Consider the following 27,900-nt stretch of genomic DNA (forward strand, 5'->3'; position numbering starts at 1 on the left):
GGCATAATATATGGTATTTAGATACGTGATACATGACAATATGTTCTTTCTATAGGAAAGGCAACCTCCACACTCTTAAGTCTAGGTGATATGCTTGGTCCCACTGTAGACACGAATGTGTCGGCTGTGATAAGCTAAGGAAATTAAAATTTTAATTATTTTGCTCAACTTCCTTCATTTGATGCATACCAGAAAAACAATCTGATTGTAGTTTGATCTCTCCTGTAAATAGATATAAAAGGAGTAATGTCTTATTCAAAGGACTGAAGATCCCAGTTATTTTACAACTGTATTTTGTGTTTATTTTATAACTTTGCTCTGTTTCTTATTTCCATTGCTTTTCTTTACTAACCTTTTTAAAAAAATTCCTTGTTATTTTTAAGAAAGTACGATATTACCTACCTAAAAAACCTAATGTTGCTTACACGTTCTTTATTACCTAAAAGCAATCCTTTGCCCTGTGCCTTGACCCACTCCCCTAAGTTAACTTTACGGCCTTAAAAACAAAAGAATGAACGAATGCTGCTATTTTTAAAAACTCATCAACTTTAAACGTTTATATATAGACTTCATTTTTGTGGAAATTGAGAATGTCTCCCTCTGTCATCATATTCCTCTCGAACGATTTCCTCTATCTCATATCCTCCAACTACAGGTATATCACACTCTTATTAAGTCAAAAGTTGAGTGTACAGTGTGGTGGCTATGTAAATAATGGTCATTGATGAAAACCGTGTAATAATGGTTATCAAATGGTAAATAACTTCTATATTTTTGCCTAATGGATCCTGATTAGTCAGGCTTAGATTAGGAAAACAGAAAGTATTTTCCATAATTCAAAATGAATGGAATTTAATAAATGGAATTGGAGGCTAACACAACCAGTGGAAAAACCACTGCTAGTTTTTAAGAATGTGGCAGGGCAGTACAGGAATTGCAGATAAACCACATCTACTAATATCAGTTGTCTTTGTCACCTAAAAGTCACTGCTTCTGCCTTCTGGGGACCCTGGAGAATAATGGTTTCTCATTTTCTTCTGCTGTCTAAATTTTGTACAAATGCTTTCATTGTGGGCTCTAAACTAAAATCTGCCGGCAAGGGATGTGGGAAATAAAGTTTATAAGTTTTCAGTTCCTGTTGCTGTAGGAAGGAGGACCCCTTCCAGGGCCTGAGAGTGGACTCTTATCTAACACTTGGAAATGAATTGTCTGAGGAGACACATTTACTGACAGGGCAAAAGACTTCGTTGGGAAGGGGCATCTGGGCAGAGAGCAGTGGGTAAGGGAATCCAAGAGAACTGCTCTGCCATGTAGCTCACAATCTCAGGTTTTATGGTAATGGAGTTAGTTTCTGGGTTATCTTTGGCCAGTCATCTTGCTTGCCCCATAAATGGTCTGATTCAGGTTCCACCATTGTGGCGCTTGCATCTCACCCAAGATGGATTCCAGCGTGAGGGTTTCTGGGAGGTTGGCAGGACATATCATCTCCTCCCTCCTCCTTTTGGCCCTTCCTGAATTCTTCTGAGTTAGTTTTAAAAGACATACTATGGGCTGGCATGTCCCTCCTTTCAGTCCCTCCTGAATTCTCCTGGTTAGTTTTCAGCTGCAATGCTGTTTCCTTTATCGGGACCTCCTGTTGTGAGACAACTCAGGCAAGTGGTTATCACTGTGCCTGGCCAAGGCGGGAGGTTTTAGTCAGCAGTTCCCTAATACAGGATAGAGCTTAGAAAAACAGGGATGGTGCTGAGAGTAAACAAGCAACTTCTAGCACATTTTAGTTGTCTTCCACTTTTCTGCTCCAGCCTCCTATGTTGTTTGCCTTTTAGGCCTGGCTCATAGCTCTCATTGTAGGATTTATCCTGCATTGGATTTTGTTTCCTAGATCTCATTCTTCCTTTTCCTTGGCTTTTTACTCTCTTGTTTTGCGAATGCTCATCTTCTGGTAATTTCTCAAGAAGTGCATAGGATGTGATTTTTTTTGGAGTTTTTCAATATCTGAGATAATCTTTGGTCTTCGTTCATGCTTGCTTGATAGTTTGACTGGGTATAGAATTTCAGGTTGAATTTCACTTTCCTTTAGAATTTGAAATCTGCTTAACTCTTCCACTGCTGCTGTTGAAAGTGTTAGATAATTCTTATTTTTGTTCCTTTGAATAACATTTTGTTTTCTTTTTGGAAAATCTTGGGACCTTTATCTCAGTTTTTTTATTATTTGCCTTAATGTGGGTCTTATTGCATTCATTGATCTGGGCACTGTGTAGACCCTTTATATCTTGAGACTTGTGACCTTCAGTTCTGACATTTTTTTCCTCTAATTATTTCCTTCTATTTTCTGAAATGTATATCCTGGATTCACCCTTTAATTTTGTGTATATTCTTTCCTTTTTTTTCTCTGTTTTTTAAACCCCTTCTGTGACATTTTTCTCAACTTTAAGTCTTTTCACTGAAGGGTTTTGTTTGTTTTTTCCTTAAAATTTTAATTGTAAAGAATTCTTTTGTTTTCCTTCCTCTTTTAGAGGGAGGGATAGCATCTTACCTTTGTTATATAGTTGTCAGGTCTTCTATTAGCTACTGTTTTTTTAAAGTTTCATTCTGTTCACTGAATTCTCTTTCTTCCTTCTGAGTTTATTTTTTTTCTATTTGTTTTGATCTTTGTCATGTTGGAGTCTTTCCTCAAATTACAGGGCTGTTGACTGCAGCCCTTTGAAACCTAATTGGACACTCTGTATTTATATGCAGGTATGTTTCTTGGGCTTTTTCTATAGCATTAGCAGTTGTGAGCCATCCTGCCCATTGGCAAACCCAGTCAAATATCAGCATCTGGATGCTTTCTCTTTGGGACCGTTCAGTGTATCCAAATAAGAATCCTTTTTTTTTTAACCTGTCAGAGGGTTTATGTATTGGGGATGGAAGGAGTAGGGGATGCATAATGAGCCTGCTTTCAGTCTGAGGACAAATAGGTGGAAGTATGTTGACTTTCTCTTTTCTGCTTTGTGGCATTGTGCACCTTATTCCTATTTCCCACTGTGTAAATAATTTCCTAATTTCTCAGCAAATGAATCTCAGGTTTCCCATGGGAGAGGAGATAGGAGAGAAAAACAGGAGAAGAAAAATCTTCAGCGTGAGGGAGAGATTTGGGGTCCAGCTAGTCGCTGTAGACTTATAACCTGTCTTCCTCTTTTTATGAACTCATTTTCTGTGTTCCCTAGTACGTTTAAGGGCTGAGAATTTTGGGAGGTTTGCAGAGTGAATAGGTGACTTCTTATCACAGTCATCTTGGTGACTACTTAGGTCGTGACTCCATTCCTTTCGTTAAATTAATGACTACTGTATGTATCTTTCTGTCTTCTGAAATGTTACTGAAATCTGTGCTACAGTCTTCCTTTTTATACTACTTTTGTTCTTTGGGTCGATGCCTTTTTATTCCTTTCTACATAGTTTTATTGAGGTTTAGGTTGTTTAACAGATATGAAGGCATTTGGCTGCAGGTAACTAAAACCCCAACTAAAAGTATTTTACATAAATATTAAGTGTATTTCTCACCTACCAGGCAGTTATTAATATGGTTCATTTGTTCAATCATGTATTTAGTTATCCGGGCTTTTTTTACCCCTCTAGTTATTACACACTGTCATATGTTTTCATGTGTGTCTCCCCATGATTGCAAGATGATATGTGATGTGCAGGAAACAGAGAATAAAAATCAAAACAATGAAAAATAAATGAATTTAACTATCCATCAACTTTGTGGCAAACTACACAAATAAGAATTATTTCAGTAACACCAAAACAAAGTATTCTGATTATACATTTATAGTTGGATATGTAGTAAGAGTAAAATTTACAAAGAAATTCTTAAACTTACTGTTTCATGTAATATTGATTTGCCTTTTTGAAACTATTATATGTATTTTCCAAGATAAAGCAACTAAGTACTTACGTTAATTATTATTAGGAACCAACCTTTTCAGCGTAAGAAAAAAGATTCAGGTCTAAAATCCAATAATTAAAAGCACTGTAATCTTAACTTTGAACTAGAAAGATTGGTACTAACTCATGTTTTTTGTTTTTTCCTAAAAAATACATCAGTTTCCAAAACCTACTTGATTCATGGTACCCTTAATGTTTTAGTAATTTTTTTTTTCCAGTGGCTCTAGGCCATTGGTTCTCAGTCAGCAGTGGTTTTAACCGTCTCCCCCACTTTCTCACCCCCTCTGACAAAACATTTGGTAATGCCTAGAGCCATTTTTGATTGTCATAGCTGGAGGAGTGCTATTAGTATCTAGCCAGGGATACTGCTAAACATTGTGTAATGCACAAGATACAGTTCCTCATAACAAAGAATTATCTAGTCTAAAATGTCAATAGTGCTGAGGCTGGAAACCCTACTCTAGCCTAAAAGAAATGCTTAACAGCTCTGTTTATTAAACAGTTAGATCCAAACGACTTACAAAGTATTTATGCAGTGGTTGTTTGAAAAAATAATGCACATAAATTAAAAGAAAAAAATATATTTTTTTATTCTTAAATAACCATAATTATTAATGGGATGTGCTTCTCTTTGGTATTGCACAGCTTCTTCTAATCTTGAAATCATATCTCCATTCTTATTTCCTGATCCACATTGATTTTAACATGACACTTGCCGCTGCTGCTGCTGAAAACTCAGTTTTGCAAAAATGTGACATGACTGAAAGAAATGTCTTGTGATCTAATATTAAAACTTGATCTCAAGCTAGTAGCTCATATGACATTTGACAGATTTGATTATTGCTGTATTCCTCAAAAAGTATCCTGCAGTGTCCTTGTGAGTTTGCTGCAGTGACCTGGGGTGCCTCAGAGCACATGTTTCTTAGTTGTTTCTACTGAAATTTGTCTGGAAGCATTGAATGACCCCAATGCCTAGGTTATGGTCTCTAAATACCATTTTCTACTAAAAGGAAAATTCTCTATATTGAGAATGTGAAACTTTTCCTATAAATCACTGAGCAGATTCCATGAGGTGCTTGCATCTCATTTGGCGGAAATGATTGATTCTAGGAGACGGGGATAGAGAAACAAATTAAATGATGCTATGAAGAAACAATTAGCCAAATACAGCATATGGGAAATTTTATAGGATAAATAACCCAGTTTCTTTTTTAAAATGGTATAAGGAAGGGGAGATTCTCCTTGAATAAAAACATGAAAAGCATATCAAGTAATATGTGGACTTCATTTCATTACTGTTTGGAACCAGTTAAAAGGAAAAAAAGGTATTTTTGAGACAGGGGATTTTTACATGTGGATAATGTTAAGGAATTGTTTTACGTGTAATAAGGACATCATGTTTGTGTTAATTAAAAAGGGATCTCGGGCTTCCCTGGTGGCGCAGTGGTTGAGAGTCTGCCTGCCGATGCAGGGGACACGGGTTCGTGCCCCGGTCCGGGAAGATTCCACATGCAGTGGAGCAGCTAGGCCCATGAGCCATGGCTGCTGAGCCTATGCGTCTGGAGCCTGTGCTCTGCAACGGGAGAGGCCACAACAGTGAGAGGCCCGCGTACCGCAAAAAAAAAAAAAAGAAAGGGATCTCTTCATCTGTTAGAGATCCATATGACACATTTATGGATGAATGTTATGATTATTTACTTTAAAATCACCCTAAAAGAAAAATACTCCCCAAAGAAGATATTCACATAGGAGAGAGAAGATACAAAATTGTCAGACTTCTTGAAATTGTATGATGGGTACATAGACTAAGTCTATTTTTATGTATGTCTGAACATTTTCATAATAAAAAGTTTTAAAGGAAGAGAAAGAAAGGGAAGGGAATGAGGATGCAACAGCACACCTTTACTGAGAAAATTATACTTTTCCTACAGTTTGTCTGTTTGCAAGTTTCTTTATGAGTCTCATTGACTAAGACTAAAAGACAGTCTCTGTCTGTAAGAGAGGGCATTATGGAGGAAGAGAAACCTCTCTTATAGAGGGAGGCAAGGAAGAAGAGTGTTGGAAAAGGAGGTTAAGTGACCTAACCTTTAAAGTTAGTCATAGGGCAAGAGAAGAGGTTAATTGTAGTCACTTTGCTAGGATTAACCAGAGGAGAGATAGTATATTCCTTATTTTAAATTAGTAAAATGTCATTCTGAATTTAATCAGCCTTCTTTCTTTTTTTTTCCCCTATAGGTAAAGAATGTAGTCTATGTCTAGTTTTCTCATCAGCAATAAAAAATCATTTTTCTATATTTTGATCTTTGTGTACTTGGTTAATAGGAATCTATTCCTGACGGATGAATCTTGTTTTGTTTCTATTTCTGAACCTGTAAGATTATTGAGTAAACTCTGGACCAAGGTAACTCCACCCTGTGAGGAGTGTCAGGTAGCCAGCCAGCCTCCCTCTCTAAATAATGTTTACTCTTTCTTCTAACAGCAAGACAGATGGGGAGAGAACAGAAATTTGAGAGGAATACAGAAAAGCTTATTTGAATATGGGAAGAGATATATGCCTATAATGACGTTTCTTGTCTGCCATCTTAGCATAGTATAGTTTATATATATTTTTTTACACTTTTAAATTAGACTGAAATAGCAGAAATTTAGAAGATGCTCTAATGTAAAAGAGAAGTCAGATGTAAGTATATATTGAATAATTGGTGGTTTGTAAAACTTATGAAATGTCTTTATCATTGTATTACTGAATCTTGGTTTTTTAAGCCTATGCCATCATTTTTTTATAATATTGTAACTATCTGAAAGGGAAGAATCTACACTAAAACTGAAACTCAGCTAAAGTGAACTTCTATTTCCTTGTACTTGTTGTAGAGATCTTTGGTTAGTTTGAATGATGACCTAATCTATGTCAGAGGCAGGTAGGCCATTTATCTAGGACACAGCCCATTTTCACACACACAGTCACTGAGGCTGAATTATTTGCTATCTCAATGGATAGTATGGATTGAACTTGAGTCTCTGATAAATGGTCATCAAAGTAATGAATCTTTGGGACTATGAAAAAAAGAACATAAGTGAAAAACTATTAAACCAAAATGTGTTTTCTTAGAAGGAAAAAAAAAACCCACCAGACTATTTCATCTGCTGCCTAGAAACAGCATGCAGTAATATTTTGTTGTTTTCCAAGTATGTAGAATATGAACAATGCCTTTAGATGCTCACTTTATAGCTGATATCTTACATAAAAATATTAATAGAAAAAAATGGTATATAAGTCTATTTTTGGTAGTGTATATTTTAAAAGAAATTTAGCCTTAGTAGAATTGGTCCTCTGTAGTTGGACAATGTATTAAGGAAATCCTGAACTCTCTGAACAAATATCAAGATATACATAGGCTATTCTTTACTTAGAAAATTTTAATTGTTAGTATTCTCTATAAAATTATTGCTTCTGTCAAGTTTTGCAGTTGAGATAGGAAGAAGCTAAGAGGACTTTTGGCCTTGGATAATTAGAATTCAGAGTTTTTATATGGTTCAGTCACTTTTTGGTCAAAATAGCACTTTGTGAGCTAACCTATGAATTGAACTAAAATTTATAACATTGTTTTGATGGGCTAATTGCTAGTTTATGGCCTGTGTTTTGAAACACACCACATTTATAGTTGAAGGGACTATTGCCTTTAGCCTAAGTACAGAACTTAATATTTTTTTACTCAGATTGCTACATACTATATTTCTTTATCAGTAAATGTATAAGTACAACTACAGAAGCACTCTATACATATAATATCAAGTTTCAGAAGCAAAGCCCATATTATTGATAAATGTACAAAATACCAATTGAGTTGGTTTATTTTCCATTGAGTAAAGCATAGTGAAATCGGTGTTTATGTGCATTGATCTTGGGTTATCCCTAAGAAACTCCAGGGTTCAAATTAGCCTGGGTGTACCACCCATGTCCACTCCAACCTTCATGTTTATCAAGGTAAAATTGTGTTGAAATAAACATTGGAAGATGCCCATGGATTAATTTCTGTGGAGGGAAATGTGGAGTATAATCTTTTGCCTTGGTGAAAAGTAATGTCATCAAAGGAAGATTGTATGGATTGTTAGGTGAAATCAACTTCTGCTACTCCTGTCCTGTTCCAGTTATTCCATTTTATGACTAAGTACAAGAAGCTTGTAGGGGACTGATCTGCCCTGTCCTTGAGTAATAAATATAATAAATACTAGTCTGTACTTGTCTTAACAAAGCCTAAAACAAACATGAAAAGGAACTGTCTGATCCACAAGTAAATTAACTGTCTTCCAGAACAAAATTTCACCCCTCTCTAAAGAAAGACAAGATCTAAGCAAAATAATTGTAATGAGTCCACAATATCCAATATAAAAAGATTCCAAGACATACCAAGAAATGTGATTCTAAGAGAAAAATTCTTTAATAGCAAGGTCCCAGAAATGATAGAGATTATGGAATTAAGAAATCTAATATATATGTGTGGAAAGATAAATAGATAAATACTCCCCATTAGTTTCACTCTACCCACCTCTTTCCAAGGGTGGGCTAGACTTAGTAACAACTTCCAAAGAATAGAGTAAAGGAAGGGAATAATAGTGACTTTACAATGGAAAAATCTGCCAAATGATACTTTAAGTGGTGAAGGTTACTGTTATCAGTGATGTCAGGTGAATATCATGTAACTCCCTCATATAATGTGACTTAAAGCACCCTTCACCTCTATGATATTGGTAGCAAAAACCTATAACCCCATTATAATCATGAGGAAAACAACAGACAAACCCAGATTGTGAACAGTTTACAGAATTTCTGGCCAGTACTCTTCAAGATTGTTAAGGCTATGAAAAACAAGGCAAGACTGAGAAACTGTCCCAGACCAGAGGAGACTGAGGGGACATGAAAACTAAATACAGTGTGGTATTTTTTTATTGGATGCTAGAATAGAAAGGGGACATTAATGAAAAAACTCTAATAAAATCTAGAGTTTAGTTAATGGTAAAAATAAATAAATGAAGAAAATTAAAAAAACTTCTGTGTAAAAAAAGCAGTTACAAATATATTCAAATATTTAATGGAAAACATGAACAAAATAAGGAAGCCCATGGGGAATCTTAATACAAAAATGGGAACTATAAAACAGAGCCAAATGAAAGTTTTAGAATTGAAAATTATAATATTTGAACTGAAAACTTAACTAGATGTGCTTAACATTTTATTTGATACTGTAAGAAAAAGATCAGTTAAACCAAAGTCAAGGCAGTAGAAACTCTGCCAATGGAAGCACAGAAAGAAAAAAAAATCATACAAAATGAACAGGACATTAGTCAGCTATGGGACAATGTCAAGTATATATGGCATAATACAAAAATACATATACTATGCAAACACTAATCATAAGAAACGTGAAACCCTAATATTAAAAATGGATGAAATAGATTTCAGGAATATTGGCAGAGATCAAGAACGTTTTATAATAAGAGGTCCAATTTATCAAGAAGATACAACAATCCTGAATGTACATATGCTGAATGTATATATGTCTGTGGTAGACAGGCTAAGTGTTCCCCGAAGATGTCCATATCCCAGTCCCCAGAATTTGTGAATATGTACCTTACATGAGAATGGAACTTTGCAGAGCTGATTAAGTTAAGGATCTGGAGGTGGGGAGATTATCCTGAGTTACCTGAGTACCCAAAGTAAATACAGGGTTCTTATAAGAGAGAGTAGAGATAGGAGAGATCAGAGAATGAAATGTGATGTCAGAAGCAGAAGTCAGAGTCAGAGAGATTTAAAGATTCTACACTGCTGGCTTTGAAGCTGGAGGAAGAAGGGCCTGCTGGCCAAAGGATGCACGTAGCCTCTAGAAGCTGGAAAAGACAGGGAAGTGGATTTTCCTCACAAGCCTTCAGAAGGAACTCAGATTGGTGTTATTTATTTTAGCCCTCTAAGATCTATTTCAGAATTGTAACCTACAAGACCGTAAGATAATTTTACATGTTTTAAGGCACTGTTTGTAGTAATTTGTTATAGCAGCAATAGGAAACTGACATAGCATCAAATAATAGAGATTGTAAAATAGGAAGCAAAAACTGAAGGAACCAAAGGGAGAAATAAATTCACAATTTATAGCTGGAAATTTTAAAATTTCTCTCTCAGTGATTGATAGAACAATAGGCATAAAGTCAGTAACTATAGAAGACTGGAAAAATGCTATCAACCAATTTGATTTTAGGATTTTCTATGTATAACATCCTGTCATCTACAAATAGTGACAGTTTTACTTCTTCCTTTTCAGTTTGGATCCCTTTTATTTCTTTTTCTTGTCCGATTGCTATGGCTAGGACTTAAAACTATGATGAATAAAAGTGGCAAGAGTGGGCATCCTTGTCTTGTTCCTGATCCTACAGGAAACTCTTTCAGCTTTTCACTATTGAGTATGATGTTAGCTGTGGGTTTGTCATATATGGCCTTTATTATGTTGAGGTATGTTCCCTCTATGCCCACTTTCTGGAGATGGTGATGATAACAGATTTATAAATTTATTAAAACTCATGAAGCTGTATACACCTATTATCTGTGTATTTTACCATATGTAAGTAATACCTTAATAAATTTTTAAGTACGAAAATAGTGATTGATTTCAGCACCTAAGTATTTTCTCTTCTTTTACTTTCTACATGTGGGGGCTTTGAATGTTGAAGGTGATATTATATGGAATTAGTTTGCTTTCATTTAAAGGTTGCTATTTTTGATATAAATTATGAATGAAGTAAAATAAACCAAAGAAAAAAACGTGGCCTAGGAAAGGTCTATATTTGTATCAACATAAAAACACATGGACAAATATAAACAAATCTTACTATTAATGCTAGAGGCAGAGGTCAAATAGATAAGTATTTTAGCCTGTTGATCCTCAGAAATAAAATACACTCATTGAACCCCAGTAAATTCCTATTCTGCTCTCATTGTTGTAACAGGTATACAGAGGTGAGAAATAGACGGGTAAGAAAAAAGGTTTGGGGAGCCCTGAGATGATTACTGAGGTCCATGTTGGTTTTCAGTTACCTTTTCTAAATCAAGTCTTCACTCCATTGACTGTGAAGGACTGTGACCTGAACCTGAGGTAACTGACGGAAATCAGGAGTAAAGCATTTAAAATTGAAAGGAGTTGTATTCTTATCTTTAAAGACAGTGAGCAGGAAGGCAGGCTGCTTCTAGGTGATGAAGAACTCTAAGAATCTATAGAAAGAATTTTGGAAACTTTAAAGGAGAAAAAAAGTAAATAAGTTGAGCTCTGAAAACTACTGAAAGAAAGGAAAGAAAAAGTCATTTTTGTCCTCCATGACAATATACAAAAATTGATAACATAACATAGTCAACAAATTTAGAAAACGGTGACATACCTTTTCTCATTCAGATTTTAATAAATGTTTTTATGCATACCTACGTAGTTTTATTATATCAATAAATGTAATCAACTCAGTGGTTGTTTTTGTTGCATGTGTGTTTTATATTCAGGCATGCTTTTCCCCCTCTTTTCTTGGCTCTCCTCAGCCCCATCTCCTTCCCCACAGATCATCTCCCTCCATACCTAACATATATTAACAATCTAATATGTATCCTTTCATATTTTTCTCTGTTTTCATATAAATTTTTGTGTTGTTCGTGAATTTTTTATTGATTTACAGAAATGAAATCCTATTATAAATGCTTTTTTGTATATTGTTTTTCTCACTCTACTATATTTTGATGCTGGATATTCAGCCAAGTCAAGCTGATGTGGGTTTCATTCAGTCTTTTCAATAACTGAAGAAGACGATGTATCATAATTTTTCAACCATTTTCCTAATGACATACATTGGATTTCATAGTCTTGTTTACCATTTTTGTTTATGTCACTATGAAAAATGTGGCTATCTTTATTTTTAATAAATAATGTAAGCCTAAAGGGGTTTTACATTTCACGTTTTCACCAGCAATATACACTTTTCTTTGCATTCCTGTCAGCAAAATGTGTTATAGCTCCTTATCACATTTAAGCCTGATAGTTGTCTTCCAGAGTGTCAAGAACTATCATGAACCTGAAATTTTACGTTACTTGCAAGGTAACAGTTTGTCTTGCCAAAATTTCCTGAATGCTAGCAGAAGACATGAGACGCCTGGGTCAGAGGCAGAGACCTTTATTACAACACAATGAAGAGAATAAGCATCATGTTAATGTCTGTTCCCCTTGCGCCCAAGTTTCTCGAGGTGCTATGGACTTAATTATGTCCTTCATTTGTGTGTTGAAACCCTAACCACCACCACCACCACCCGCCCCTGCATTGTGACTGTATCTGGAGATAGGGTCTTTAGGAGGTAATTAAGTTTTAATGAGGTCATGAGTTTGGTGCCCTAATGTGATAGGACTTAAAAGAAGAAGAAGAAGAGCGATCTCTTTCGCTCTCTATCATGTGAGGATACTGTGAGAAGGTAGTCATCTACAAGCCAGGAAGAGAGCTCTCACCAGGAACTAAATCTTCTGGCACCTTGACCTTGGACTTCCCAGCTTCCAAAAGTGTGAGAAATGTATTTCTTAGGGTTAAGCCACCCAGTCTGTGATATTGTATTATGGCAGTATGAGCAGACTAAGCCAAGAAGCCCAGGCAGATACTGTGCACCCACTGAGTTTACATCCCAGTTGAGCAACCTCAGTCTTTAGGAACCCAAAATGTTTACAATGGACAGTGAAGTCTGGCCTTTGCCCCAAAGGTCATCATTATCTTTATTATACTGGACAGTAAACAAACTTGCCCTTTGCTCTGAAGCAAGACACTGTCTGTCTCTTCCAAGGCTGTTCTCTATACAAACATCCTTGAAAAGAATGTCTGGAACAAAAGAGCAATTTTGCCTCGCTCTGAACTCCAGCAGAAATATCAACACCCAAAACAAAGTTGTCATGATTATCTTATGACTTGGTCCTTCAATCTCTTTCTGTCTGTTACACTCTTCTTTATTCTGTCATACATTCAATATACTGTCTTTAACAGGTATCTAACTTTAAATTTATTGTACATGTTTAACACCTTTGTGAGATGTCTCTCTCACAAGCTACATCCTTACTCATTATCTCTACTTAACATAGCCTGTGAATTTTGCCTGTATCTCCTACCCTGCTCTCAGTGTTTAATGTTTCTTTTGGTTTTCATCTATCCTGTTTTTTCCCTTATCTTCTATAACAGAATTGAATATTTTTAGATAATATAGAAAATTCATATTACATATATGTTCAGAATTTTTGGAGGGGGTGAAGTATTAGAAAACTTATATTTCTGTTAGGTGCTGATAATTCATCATAGGGCAATGATACTTTTATAGGATTTTTTCCCAATTTCTGGAAGAGTGTCCACTTTTTTGTTCTTATAATACATTCCTTTTAAAGTGAACCAAATAATAAATTTTTAGTACTTATGAGAGGTCATTTTAACCACCCTCTCCGGGAACAGTAAATTTTGCTAACCTTGATTATGGCCCCACTGAATGCCCTTACTAGGAGCTGAGACACAGAGTTCACTATTTTACAAAGTCTAGAGATCTTTTTTCTATTTAGTTTTGAAACTAATTGTAGAAGCAAGGAATGGGAGATAAGGAATAATTTTCAGCAGAAATAGTTAATTTCATCATTTATTCATTAAGTATTCATTCATTCAGTTATATAATGTACTAGGTACTCCAGGTTTATAGGAATTAGTAATACGTATATCTACCTAAGGAAATTTATTGTCTGGTAAGGGATACATTACAAATAAATGGAATTTGTACTAGGCCTGTGATAACAGAAGACAGAGAATTGTTAACATCTGCTTGGGAAGTCAGAGGTTTTACAAAACCTTGGCTTGGCCTTTAAGGATGAGAGTTTCACCGTGGAGGAAGTACCAGGTAGTGGCTTAGAGCACAGTGTTAGAAGCCTGATAGACTTGGCTATACCACTTACTAGTTATGTGATATTGACTAAGTCATCTAACCTCTCAAAGATCATTTCCTCATTTATAAAATGGTGAAAATATCTATTTTGTAATGCCATTTTGATAATTAATTGAAATAAAGCTCTTAACATAGATCTTGGCATATAGCAAGCTCTAATTAAATTGTATTTGTTGCTGCTGTTGCTATTACTGTCTACTACTACTGTAATACAAGCACCCTCACCACCTCCTCTACCAAGCTCATTAAGAGTTTGCTTTCCAGATAAGACCACCAACACATGGAAGGCATGTAAGCATGAAACAACATAGCATGGTTGAATGAGTGTATGTTGTGTGACATGGTTGGAACATGAAATATGTCTGAAAATATTCAAATATGATGAGGACTTGCTCTAAAGTAGATTTCAGTGTACATGACCAAGAGCAGATGGATGTAAGTGCTGACAGGGAGATAGAATCTATTGAACTTGTTGACTGAGAGATGAGTGAGGTCAAAAGGAATGATATGTAGGCATTAGAATGACTCAGATTTCTGTGTGGTTTTTGTGATTCCCTTTAGCAAAATAGTGTGTAATGGACTAATGGTAACTCCTGAGGGGACAATAATGAGTTCATTTTTGGATATGTTGAATTTGACAATTTAGAGGATATTGTTGTGGAGGTATCTAGTAAGTGGTTGGATATGAGTCCAAAACTGTCCTCTCCATATAGAGGTAATCACCTCTAATGTCTTATCAGTAGATTCTAGCACTCTTTTGTGGTTTAGTATTAGAAGCAGTGGTCATGGATGAAATCCCTTACTGTAAAATGAGAGGGCTGAGAATTCAGCCACCCTACTAAAATCCAAAGAATGTCAAATTGGAATATGCACAAAAAGGAAACTGGTGTAGACATTCTTGAAAAATGTAGGGGACAGTTGGGTACATTCAGGGATAATTTGTGAAAGTGCAGGAGTGGGAAAACTTCTCTTGGTAGTTCGAGTTTATTTTATAGAGTATCCATTAATGTCTTAAGACAAAGAAATTACATAAATAAGTGAGACTGCACCTTGGATTTTCTTGTTTTATAAGACTTTTCTCTAGTTTTAATATATGGGTGAGGCTGGCCTCATAGAATGAGTTGGCAAGTATTCCGTCCTCTTTAATATTCTAGAAGAGTTTGTATAGCATTGGTACTGTTTCTTCTTTAAATATTTATAGAATTCACCAGTGGAGCCATCTGGCCCTGGAGTTTACTTTATGGGGAGATTTAAACTACCAATTTGATCTCTTTAATAAATATAATGCTATTCATGTTATGTTTCTTCTTGAGGGGGCTTTGGTAGTTTGTGTCTTTCAAGAAATCTGTCCATTGATAAAAATTGTCCAATTTAGTGGTATAAAGTTGTATGTAATATTCCCTTATTATTCTTTTAGTCTCTGTGTAATCCATAGGGATGCTTTTTCTCTTCTGATATTGATAATTCCTGATATCATTCTTGATTTTGGTAATTTGTGTCTTCTCTCTTTTTTGCCTCATCAGTCTGGTTAGAAGTTTATGTATTTTATTGACCTTTTCAAAGAGCCAGTGTTTGGTTTCACTGATTATTTTTTCTCTATTTTTTGATTTTCTGTTTCATTGATTTTCACTTTGATTTTTATTTCTTTTCTTTTGCTTACTTTGGGTTTAAGTTGCTTTTATTTTTTCTAGTTTTTTTAAGGTGGAAGCTGAATCATTGATATGAGACCTTTTTTCTTTCCCACTAATATTGGTGTTTAGTGCTAGAAATTTCCTTTTAAGTACTACTTTAACTGCCATTCCACAACTTTTTATATGTCGTGGTTTCATTTGTATTCAATTCAAAATACTTCATAATTTTTTTTCTCAGACCCATGGGTTTACTTAAAAGTATACTATTTCGTTTTCATATTTTGGGAATTAAAAAAAAATCTTTCTGTTACTGATTTCTAATTTAATTCCATTGTTGTCAGAAAATATACCTTTATATGATTGGAATTAACTACATTTATTGCAACTTGGTTTTTGGCTCATAATGTGCTCTATCTTTGTAAATGTATATTCTACTATTGTTCGATGGAGTGTTCTATAGATGTCAGTTCATGTTCAGTGTTCTTGTTCAAGTATTCTGTATCCTTACTGATGTGCCATCTACTTGCTTTATCAGTTATTGAAAGGGAAATGTTGAAATCTGTTTATAATTGTGGATTTGTGTATTCCTTGTTTCGGTTCTCTCAGTTTTTGCTTCACATATTTTTTAAGCTCTATTATTCAGTTCAGAAACCATTAGGATAATTATGACCTCTTGATGAAATGATCTGTTATTATTATGAAATGACCCTCTTTATTCCTATTAATGTTTTTTTGCTCTAAAATCTACTTTGTCCAATTTGATGTCTTTTACCAATAATTCTATCATTTGTGTCATTTGATTAATTAATTTCTCTCCTCATTATGGGGTATATTTTCCTGATTTTTTTTCAGGCCTGGTAATTTATGAATTGAGTACCAGCTGTTGTGAATTTTACCCTGTTGTGTGTGGGATATTTTTGTATGCTATAAATATTTTAATCCATTTTTCTAAGATACAATTACGTACCTTGGAAATGGTTTGATCTATGTGGATCTTGCTGTTAAGGTTTGTTAGGCAGGACCAGAGCAGCATTTAGCCTAGGGCTAATTTTTCCCCCTCTACTGAGGCAAAACCCTTCTGAGTACCCTAACCAGTGCTCGATGAATTATGAGATTGTTTTTTGCTCTGGTTGTGTGAGCTCTGCATATTGTTCCCTGTAATTTGGGGGAATGATTCTTTTACTGGTCTCAGGTTGTTTTCTTAAGCTGATCAGATCTCACCTGAAGACTGCAGATCTCAGGAGCTCTGCTACTTTTCAGCTTTCTCCAATCTGCTACTCTGTCTTGCAGTTTTAGCCCCCCTTTATCTCATAGTACTTCAAGCTGTTTTCTCTCTTCCAAGAGACCACTATGTTCCTGCCTGCTCTGGGGCTTGCAGAGTCTCCTCTGGCAGAGAGCTGGGGCAGTCGGTGGTGTCACCACTTATTTTTCCTGTCTCTCAGAGATCACTGTCTTTCACTGCTTGGTGTTTCATCTCTTAAAAACAATTTTTTCCACATGTTATATCTGTTTTAAATATTTTTTGTGTACAAGGGTAAATCCAGTCCCTGGTACTCCATCTTGGTCAGAAGTTGAAATACGCTGATCCTTGAATTTATTTATTTTTTTAATACTGTGTTGTAGTTTTCCTGTTCATTTTTCTGTCCCTTTTTGCTTTGTGCTGTGTTTGTGTTCATGTGTTCCCAGAATCTTAGACTGTATGTAGTCTGTGAGGTTGGGCTGACTCTCCATCCATCAGTCAGTGTCTTCCATGTTCCTGGCACCATGTTTGGTATGTGAATAGAAAGATGACTAACACCAGTGGCCTAATCTCAGGAAGCTCCAGGAAGTAGGAACTCCAATCTAGTGAGGGTGTGCAGTGTTATTGAGTTATGCAATGAAATCATGTTAACCCTCAAATCTTATTTAAATAGCACTCATCATGTTTTCTGTAATATAGGTCCTTTTAAAAAATAGCTTTTTGGAAGATTATATCTGAAGCTGAATATGAGCACAGTATTTAGTTTCATACTCTAACATGGAAGCAAATAAGAGCCTATACTAGTCATTTATAATTGACTCCAGCTAAACAAGATGAGTACTTAATAGGAGGAAGAAAGCTAAAAAAAATGAAGTGGAAAAGTATTTCCCTCTAATTAGGAAGAAAGTGTCCTGATTTTAGCATCAAGTGCTAATGTAACTTTTTCCTTTTCCTTTTGCTTTTTATTTCTGTTCTCTGTTGTGTTTGAAGAACAAAAGCAAATTTCTTGAAGATAAAGGTTTTCCCTTTAATTAGTTTAAATAGGTTAGTCACCAGAGAATCTTCCAATGACTAAACCATGTTGTATCTGCTACAAAGAGATAAGTAGTCTAGCTACAGGCTGATATTACTCTAATTTGAAGATTTGGTTCCTGTATGTAGGGAGGGCATTTGGTACCAATCTGAGATTGAGATTGAGTTCATAAAGTAAGAATTGGCATTGCGAAGAAAGACAGTTTGTGTCTATTGCTTGTTTTAAAAGTATATATTATAGAATATTCCAGCACATTTAAAATTAGGCGGTTTTTTATTAGTGCTATTTAAATTTAACTCTTTGTTCAGGAATAGAAAGCTCATGACCTTAGAGAGTCAGGGTGCAGAATAATAGCTAAAAACACTTTGTAACTTGAATTCAGTGACAATAGCATGTCATTCTCACAAGTTTTTGAGAAGTAACTAGGAATTTTTCCAATCTAAATGGAAAAATTATAAGGTATTATTTATATTACCATTTCCTCGTATCATACATGTAAGGAAAATTAACTATAAATATTTTTAAAGAAAAAATAATATGGATATTGTTAGCATAAGAAATGCAAAAGTGATTTTGGGAATAGAAAGTTAGGCAGACTGGTATTAAACCATTTTGGGGAGAAAATAGCTAAACTAGAGAAATGTCTTTTTTGACCTTTTTCTAATTTTGAATATAGATTAATGCATAAATTAATGCATGTTTATGTTTAATTTACCTCATTAATAAAATGAAGGGTATTGGTCTAATGATTGTTTTCTCAAGGCATTTGAATTAGACAAAACTCTTTACTGGATAAAGGTAATAAAAACTTGGTAAGGTACCAGACGGTATATTTTTTAGTAACATTTTTACTACTCCAAAATATTTTAAATTTTCTTTGTACAAATTTCAAGGTAATTTCTGTATCTCTATACTAAAATCATATGGAACAGTTTCACATCTTGTTCGTGGTAAAACTGATATTGTGGCTTTATTTTTATTATATTTTTATCTTAAAAGGTACCTCCAAATCCAAATGTCTCTATTTTAATTCAGGTACTTATCTAAGTTTATTCTACTCTTTTTCTGAAAACGTAATACCTAGCTCTTTACTTTATGCACTGTTACGAAAAATAAAGTAAGATGCATTCATGTTGCTTATTATTCTTCATTATTAACCTTTTGTGGTGTATCTGGGTTCTTCTTTAAAAAAAATCGGATTGGAGATATAGTTCAAATTTTTAAAAATCTAAAAATTAGTTAGCTGGTGGATAAATACCTTCTTTGTTATGCTTATTCATTATTATATATGGCTTTTGACTCGTTAGGATATATACTAAATGTTAGTTCAATAAGAGGTGGCTTTATGATACATCATTTAGAATGCAAATTATTTTTAAGCTGAAGAATATTGAAAATAAAACAGAACCAACTGAGTCTGAATTATTTACAGGCCAAGGGCTTAAAGGTGCACTACTCCAGCACAAATATTAAATTATGAAATGGGAATTTCAGTTTGCCGTAAACCTGTCTGCCATAGCAGCTTAAAATAAAATAGTTTTACCCATCTAAAGCAACATCAATTTGCCAGTCATTGCTTTATGTATCAAAGAGCGTTCTGTGAAAATATCAATATCATTGGTTAATATAAATGAAATTAATTTTTAAAGCTGGGCTAAAGGTTGACATCTGAAAAATTGCATTACTTTGCAGAAGAGAAATTTCTGTCTTCTAGTGAAATTTCAGGTCATGAGGGCAAGTAATTTTCACAATCTTCAATGGGAGCCAGTGAAATATGAACTTCATTGTCACCTAGCCCCAAAGCGATAAGATAAAATGAGCTGATACATCATTTGCTGTGGTTTTATCATCTCCCTCAGTAATTGGAAGAGAAAACCTAAGAGTGTGTGTGTTTGTATGCTCCCCTCTTGCTCCTCCCAGCTGCCCCATCATCCACTCCCAGGCTAAAACCACTTTAGCCCAATCAATACAGAGGTCACATAGCATTTTATTTATATATTTAAAATTTTTCATACTGACTAAGCTGCCAAATAGAACATTAGAGTAATGAATATGTTTAATTGAATTTTTCACCCATGAAAATGCTAAGAAGACTACGTTACTGCATCATAGAACTAGTAAGCAGAAGGAGGAAATTTACTATATAGATGAAAAATATCAAATGACTCATAATTAATTTAAAAGGTAATTTTCTCTGGATTCATAACTTTTATACTTTTGTTGTCATTGTTCTGTTCTTTTCCAAGTTTGGGGACATTCTATGTGTTCATGGATATATATTAAATAACAAAATTGCCATCTTAAAATTTCTACCAGAGTCAAGTATATGCCATTTTTCAATTCAAAAAGACCTCTAAGTTTTGTTTTAAGAATATATCTTTAAAAACTTTACTAACATTTATATAGTTGATGATGAAGTACATCCTTAAACCAACTGGAATTCAGTATTAGAATAAATTTAATGCTGTGCTTTGGTATCAAGCTTCAGAGAAAATTACACGCAGCAAAATCCAAAAACTATGTTAATAATAGAGTGGTACAAATTTAAAATACCTGATTAAACTTACTTTAAACTGGTTTGGTAAAATTGCAATTAGCGTAAATAAAACATATTTGCACATGTATTTAGTGGTGAGTTGATAGACTATTTTTAGACTAGTGTCTATTTTTTAGCATGTGTTTTAATTTTAAATATATTTCAAATATTTACTGTTTTCCCATATTAGGGTATAATCCTTGTGACTAATTTATAATTATGTTCCATGAAAATGGGATATGAATATTTTCTACCTGTGTTATCATTATTTAACTGATGGCATGATTAGTTTATATTTTGTATGCTAAGTTTAAAATGCTTTTCTTCATGTTAAATATATATCCATATACTTTGGAAATGGTTTTGTTGTGAAATTTTAAGTACTATTGTTTGTATATTTTATCTAATTTACTTTTATTATTGAATTCTTCAGAAATCAGTGTGGAATTCTCTGAAAGAGTAAAACCTCTCCAAAAATTGGTGAATATTTGGGACTAAGATATGCAGTGCTAGCTGTAAACATTAAGAATAGTGTTTTTAAAAACACTTTTATTGATTCTATATGTGCAGACTCCCATGTAAATATTTCTTATTTTTGAGGTTAAAACATTTGATCACTTTTTAATATCTTTCCCTTTAAAAAGAATTTGAACACATTTTATATTTATTGAGGGTAGATTTTGAAAACAAAACCTTTTTTTACTTAAGTGGAACAAATATGGCTATATTTTCAGAGACTATTTCAAATCTATTTTTTGAACATACCTAATATTCAGTAAATAAGAGTATCTGGCAGTTGGGCAGGTTTCTTTTTTATTCTTTCATGAGGATGAGAAAGCAGAAGAAAGTGTTATTTAGATAAATTCTTCAGCTTTTCAAAATGAATGGTTAAAGGTGAAAAATACTTTGCTTTCAAGCCAATTAATGCAACAGGGTGAAGAAATTTTCCCATGTATTCATAGTATACTATTTGAAGTGTAGAATAAAAACTGTGTACTATTCAGGCAAAATAATAAATCCTTTTTCAGAGTCACAATTTTCAGATAAAAATTTTAAAGAAAATATGTTTGGTATTTTTTTTTTTTTTTTTTTTTTTTTTTTTTTTTTTTTTTTTTTGCGGTACGCGGGCCTCTCACTGTTGTGGCCTCTCCCGTTGCGGAGCACAGGCTCCGGACGCGCAGGCCCAGCGGCCACGGCTCACGGGCCCAGCCGCTCCGCGGCACATGGGATCCTCCCAGACCGGGGCACGAACCCGTATCCCCTGCATCAGCAGGCGGACTCTCAACCACTGCGCCACCAGGGAGGCCCATGTTTGGTATTTTTAATGTAAAGAAAGAGTATATATGCTTTTATATGTGTGTGAGTATATATACATGTATATATTAAATACTGATTTCTTTTTTTCTTCTCTACAACCTTATGTCAACATTTAACCAATAAACTATCTTTGTTCAAACAAATTATTAATATATGAAAGTTGAATTCACTAATAATACTAACAATATGAAAACAAAGTGGTAAACATTCAAAGAGAGTGCTGAGGGCTTAAGCTTTCAAGCTATTCAGGACTTGTGGTCATAACTGCAGAGCAATGGTAATGATACGGTTTCCATAGCAACTGATTCATTGGAGGGCTAGACCTCTGTCTAGGGTGCTGTCAGTGTATGTAGAGTTTCAGTGAACAGAAAGTCCCAAAGAAGGGTCTGCTTCTACCTAATCCAGTTTTAATTGAACTCTAGAGACTTTGAAGTGAAGCCTCAGACCAGGAATATACCAGTCCAATAAGAAATAAACCTCTTGCTGAGCTAGGCCTCAGCTGCTTTTCAGTACTGACACCTTTTCCTAATGAATACTTAAAAGAAATGTTATTATATCAATTTCAGCTAGTAATTCTGTTAGTTAAGAGATTCTTTGTTTCTATTTTAAATCCCACTATCTTGACCATAAGTGTAGAATTTCATTTGTTACTTTTTTTTTAAGTCAGTCTAATTTTTTTTGTGTAAGATTTTAAATTTTGATAGCTTTGGCAATTTTAAATAATTTTCTGTCTGTCCTCCTGTTTCTTTTTCTCTAAGTTTTAAAACACTACTTTACCTGCTTATATTTAACTCTGATTGCACACTGTCATACATTCAGTATGATACCATTGATATCAGGTTTGAAAACATGTAGAACAATTCTGGATATTATTTGTGGATGTATATGTACTAATAGTATAAAAACTTACATGGGAATGTTAAACCTCAAAACACGGATAGTGATTGGCTCTGATGAAGGAGGAAACTGGGATAAGGAAGGGTTATATATGGGAATTTCAACATTATCTGTAATGCTTTATAAGTTTTTAAAATATATAGGACAGTGTGGCAAAATGTTAGGATTTTCTAAGGTTCAGTAATGGGTACATGGGGCTTATGTCATTTTCTGTAGTTTTGCGTATGTTTGACATTTGGTAATAAAACAAATTTTAAAGGACCATACCACTTGCTATATTTCAAGTATATTTTAAAAATAACTACTGCTTAAAGGAATGGGATATAAATTGAAATTTTTGATTGATTGAAAAACTATTACATGAAAAATCTTGTAAGAGTGTATACTTCTCCTAGTAATTGGAATAGTCTAGAAAATAAATCTTTAGTTGCATGACCATGATCTTGCAATGATTGGCATCACCATTATGAGCAACAATACTAGTTATATAGCTTTATAGTATATAAGAGGTAGAATTTTCAGACCAGTGTGTGATATTTTTAGCATATGACAGAGCTTAAAGCCTAATGCTTTGTTGTTTGTTTTTGTTTGATTTTCCTCTTTCACTTTTAACACAAGTACAGGAAAACAAATGTAGTTGATTAAAATTTCTGATGAGTTGAGTTCTAGTTTAACAAACATTTAAACCCTTTTTTAGAAATGTGACAATGTAGTATATATGTAAGCTCTGGACATTTGGGTTAGAAAACCTGGGAGGAGGCCAGACATTGCCACTAACTTCCCAAGGGACTTTGTATTAAGTATTTATCTTGTTTAAGTCTCATTTTCCTTATTAATTGTTGGATAGATTGGGCTACAAGTGTTACAGAACATGTATTGGATTCTCTACTACTTGATAAGTTAAGTATGGCAAACTCAAATACCAATGGAAACTAGACAGATAGTAAACGAGTGAATGAGTGGAGACTGTTTCAAAACCCAGAGTGCATGCCAGTTGTACTATGTGGAGTATATAGATCTAGGTTTGAGAGATGCTCCAGTTTTTCCTGAGAAAACAGAAATCTGAATATTTATGTAAATAACCATTTTCTCAAGTATTTTCAACTACTTGAAATTTTGGGAAAATACCATACGGCCCCCCCAAAATTAATGTGCATCATATATGGAATTCTGGTTGCCATTCATTGATTCATTTAATCATTCAAAAACACCTACTTTGTGTCAGACCTTGTACTAGAAGATGGAAATAGAGTGCATTCAAAGCCTTTGGTCTAATAGAACTTAGATTCTAATATTCTAGTGCTGAAGAGAGGCAATAGACAAGCAAGGAAATATTGTAATTTCTGGCAGTGATAAGTGTTACCAAGGAAATCTGATGAGTTTGGGGTGGGATGAGGCAGTAGTGGCAGAAGTGGGGTTTAGATCCTGTGGCTTCTCTAAGGAGGTGACATTTGAGCAGAAATGTGACTGTGAGGGTGAGCCAGCCATACAAAGATCTGGGAGAAGAACATTCCAAGCAGAGGAGAAAGCAAGTATAAAGGCCCTGAGGAAGAATGAGTTGGGCTCATCAGACAGTGCCAGATGTCAGGCTTTATAAACAGTTACAAAGAGCTTCAGAGTTTATTATGCGTGTAATGCAGAGCCACTGGATGGTATTAAATATACGAGTATATGATCTGATTTATACTTAAAAAGTTATATTTTTTTGGCTCCTCTAGTTATAGTAGATTCTCCAGGTAAGATTAGAAGGAGGGAGACCAGTCAGGAGGCCACTGCAGACTCTGGAGCCTTGGAGCTACTGGTTGTGGTCGGAGAAAGGGGTGCATGTGACCTCTGATTTAAGAAACTATTTGAGAGTAGAACCGATATTTTGTCCTCTCTTCTTCTCCTAATTTCTCTTGATCTTACTTACATAGGTATTGATTGTATGAAAGAGATAGTAGGATTTTCTCTATCACCTGTTTTAAAGCTGAAAGTGTGATTAGTTGTTTGGGACTTTGAATTGTTGTCTTGTTTTTTCAAAAAAACACCGAGCCTAAGAATTGTACCCAGTCTTCCATTTCTAGATTCTGTGGTACCAGAAATAGAATAATTTCTGTAGAAAAATCTAAATACATATTTAGTGAGTTAAATAAGGTTGCTCTCTTTTTTTTTCCCCAAAAAATCCCCTGTATTTTGCATTAAGGAATGTAGTTTTTTTACGATTAAGATCTAGAAAATGGAAATCAAAAATGAACATTTACGTAGGATACATTCTCACTATTCATTATTTTTCCTCTTTTTGCTTATCCTGTCTTTGTCCTTACAATGCAATATCATAATCAAATGTCATTTTATTTTTATTTTTTAATGGTGGTTACTTTTGAGAAATTTATCTTAGTTGTTTAACTTAATTTGCTGTCACAGATTTTCATCAGTGTTTGATAGCAAATACATCTCATTTTCTTCGTTAATATTCTGTGAAGTACTAGTGTGGAGAAATTCCAGTTCTGGTTTTCATTTAACACCTTCATAATTAAGCTTTTGAAATGAACTTTTTAAAAAACAAAACTTGAATAACAAAGCAACAAAGTGGCTTAGGACTAAAGACAGGATTACTTTGAGTTGGCAAAGATTCTAAGCCATTGCGTCTGTCACATGGGATGACAAGAATTGTAACAAGTCACTCTGACAACCTCCTACTCCATAGAGAGATTATGCTGAGTTCATTCGCAGGTTTGTGTTTAGCCTAGCTGACAAGATGATACTTAACCTCTCATACAGTCAGTCTTTGTGCTTTCTGAATGAGTGACTGTTGCCTTAACAGTGACCTTATAAGTGTGATTTTTTGAAGTTATGAACTTAAATTTGTAATTTTAAAGTATGCAAAAAGTACTTCTGGATATGTTATAATCATATGAAACTGAATTTTATATGTCATCTTTAAGCATGTAGGACATTCTTTTGAGGTCTTCTTTTTAAGGATTGTCTAAAATTTTGCTTTCTATAATATGACTCAAAAATCAATCAATCAGTAATGCAATATGTATTTCCTAAAAAAACAGTAGACTACATCATTGCTTTAAAAGGCCCCCAAATATGTTTATAAATAGATGTTACAGTTTTCTTCTGCTTTTTCATTTAAACATATTTTTTCATGAATTGTAATCTCTTTTCTTAGTCACCCTCCAAATTATTTCAATAACTATTCAGTTCTTAGAAATTATTTTTCTTAATAGGGACTTTTCTGTTTTAATTGGGGGGAAGAACAAAAAAATTCTGTTGTTACTTAACTCTGGATTCCTTTTTTCCTCACTAGATCCTGGCATATACAGAAGGGCTGCATGGAAAATGGCTGTTCACAGAGATACGATCGATCTTTTCTCGTCGTTATCTTTTGCAGAATACAGCCCTGGAGATCTTTATGGCAAACAGAGGTAATACGTTGCAGACGTATATTGTTACAAAGCTAACCTCCATCTCCTTAAGATTTCATTTTGAACGTACCATATTGTTTCCATTTAGGCAGAATTTTGTAGCCCACTCTCTGTGCTACTGATCTCTTTTTGAACCACGTGCATCTTCATGGTTTTTCCCCCTTTGGTCACTCTTAGAAATATCTGTAGTAATTTATTTTTCTGGCCGAATCACAAATTAGTGCAGTGCTTTATAAATATGGGGAAAAACTACCCATTTAATCAGTCGTAGAGTTTTCATATTGCTCTGATGCTTAAACTCCTTCTGGAAGGTGGTTGCATTTTGAGAGGGGAGAGGGTAATCAAATGATTCATACATTTATTTAATTTTTTGTCTAATCTATTGCCATTTATAAAGGGACCATCAGAAAATGGTACTGAACTGTCCTGGTTGCTTTGTATTACATCATTCTTGAAAGAACTAAAATTCAATTTGTGGGTTTAGAATTGAACTTGGTGAAATTCATTAAGACAAAAAAGACAAGGTGAACTTGAAGGAAAAGCATCGTTGGGTATGAGTGGTGGCATACAAGGAGAATATGTGAAAGCTTGTGATTTATTGTATATACTCATTTCATTTAAATAGATTTAAGTTTTCTTATTTTCTCTTTCTATAATCTACAAGTTATCATTTAAAAAATCTACACATAATATATATTCCATACATACTTTCTTTTTTAATGAAATCATGTGTTTTAGGGAACGCAGATTTTTTTAGGAAAAGATGTTTTTCCCTTCCATATTTGGTCTTCTCCCACACACATACCTCTTTTTCTAATGTAAACATTATTCGTCCAGGCAAATAATCATGTGAATGTTTCACACTTTAGTTCAGTCTGCATTCTTGCTGTCCCAAAGGGATTTCGACCTTACAATAGTTATTACTTGCTCATCTTCATTTATTTTCCTTCTTTGAAATTCCTCATGCTTCCTTGCTTTGTATCTTTGTGTGTTTTTCTATTGCCTTTCCCTCATGGCCTTGGTCACCTGCCATAACCTGAGTTTTTCCTTTTTTTTCCCCCTGTATTCAATGTAATAGTGGATATGTAAGAAAGGCTTATTAAAAAGTTATGTTGGATATGTATATGACAGTTCTAAATATCTTTTAGGTGTTTAGTGAATGATCATATAATTATTTACCTAAAACATGTTATAAAGCCCGTGTTTAAAAATTGCGCTAACACTGATAAAATTTTTTGGCTCATAGTATTTTTTTAGGCTAGGTGGAGAAAAGGATCATCTTCTAGATGAGTACTTGTAGATTATTTATGGTTCTGATACATAAGTTAATATAATTAAAATTTCAAGACTAACCAAATTAATATCTTCTAAATTCTCTGTCATGATTTTATGACTTCGTTATTTTCATATTTTTTAAGAAGGATAAAAATTTATAGATGACTGTCACAAATTAACATTTATATGCTGAATATATTTATATATATGATGTACATTTATTGATATTCTCAAAATGTGTAATTATTGAGATAGAAATGATTAAAAAGAATTTAAATTGATTATTGACCAGAGAGGAAAAATTTTTCTTCAGGTCACACATTTTTCTGAATTATAGGAACATACAAAGCATAAACATATAAGGATTGTAAAGAGAATATTTTTTTAAGCTGTTGATGATTAGTAGTAAGTACAGCTGACAGTTTATTAGCTATATATGTAGAATTTTGGGTATTAGATTGTTAAATATATAATCTTAAAATTTTAAAGGTCTTTATAGATATTCACAGATATATTTTTAACTTGCTAAAATTCAATTTTGCAAATTCGAAGTTGTAGCAAGATAAAATCTCAACTTCATGTCACATTAATGCAACAATAGTTGTTATTAGTTCTGACAGTATTTAGAGAAGGTACTGTTTGT

General features: G+C 34.0%; 1 protein-coding gene across 4 annotated transcripts in view; it reads left to right on the forward strand.

Annotated features, from left to right (window-relative positions):
• The window catches only part of LRBA (LPS responsive beige-like anchor protein), a gene marked incomplete at both ends in the record, with an annotated part of 768,451 nt that overhangs the window by 517,479 nt on the left and 223,072 nt on the right, over window positions 1–27,900 (forward strand). For all 4 annotated transcript variants that reach the window (XM_079699415.1, XM_079699414.1, XM_079699417.1 and 1 more), the window contains one exon: window positions 25,865–25,982. In XM_079699415.1, the coding sequence (XP_079555541.1) occupies window positions 25,865–25,982 (118 nt within the window). The remainder of the gene's footprint in view (window positions 1–25,864; window positions 25,983–27,900) is intronic.

The sequence above is a fragment of the Hyperoodon ampullatus genome (assembly GCF_949752795.1).
Source record: "Hyperoodon ampullatus genome assembly, chromosome: 1".
Lineage (NCBI taxonomy): Eukaryota > Metazoa > Chordata > Mammalia > Artiodactyla > Ziphiidae > Hyperoodon > Hyperoodon ampullatus.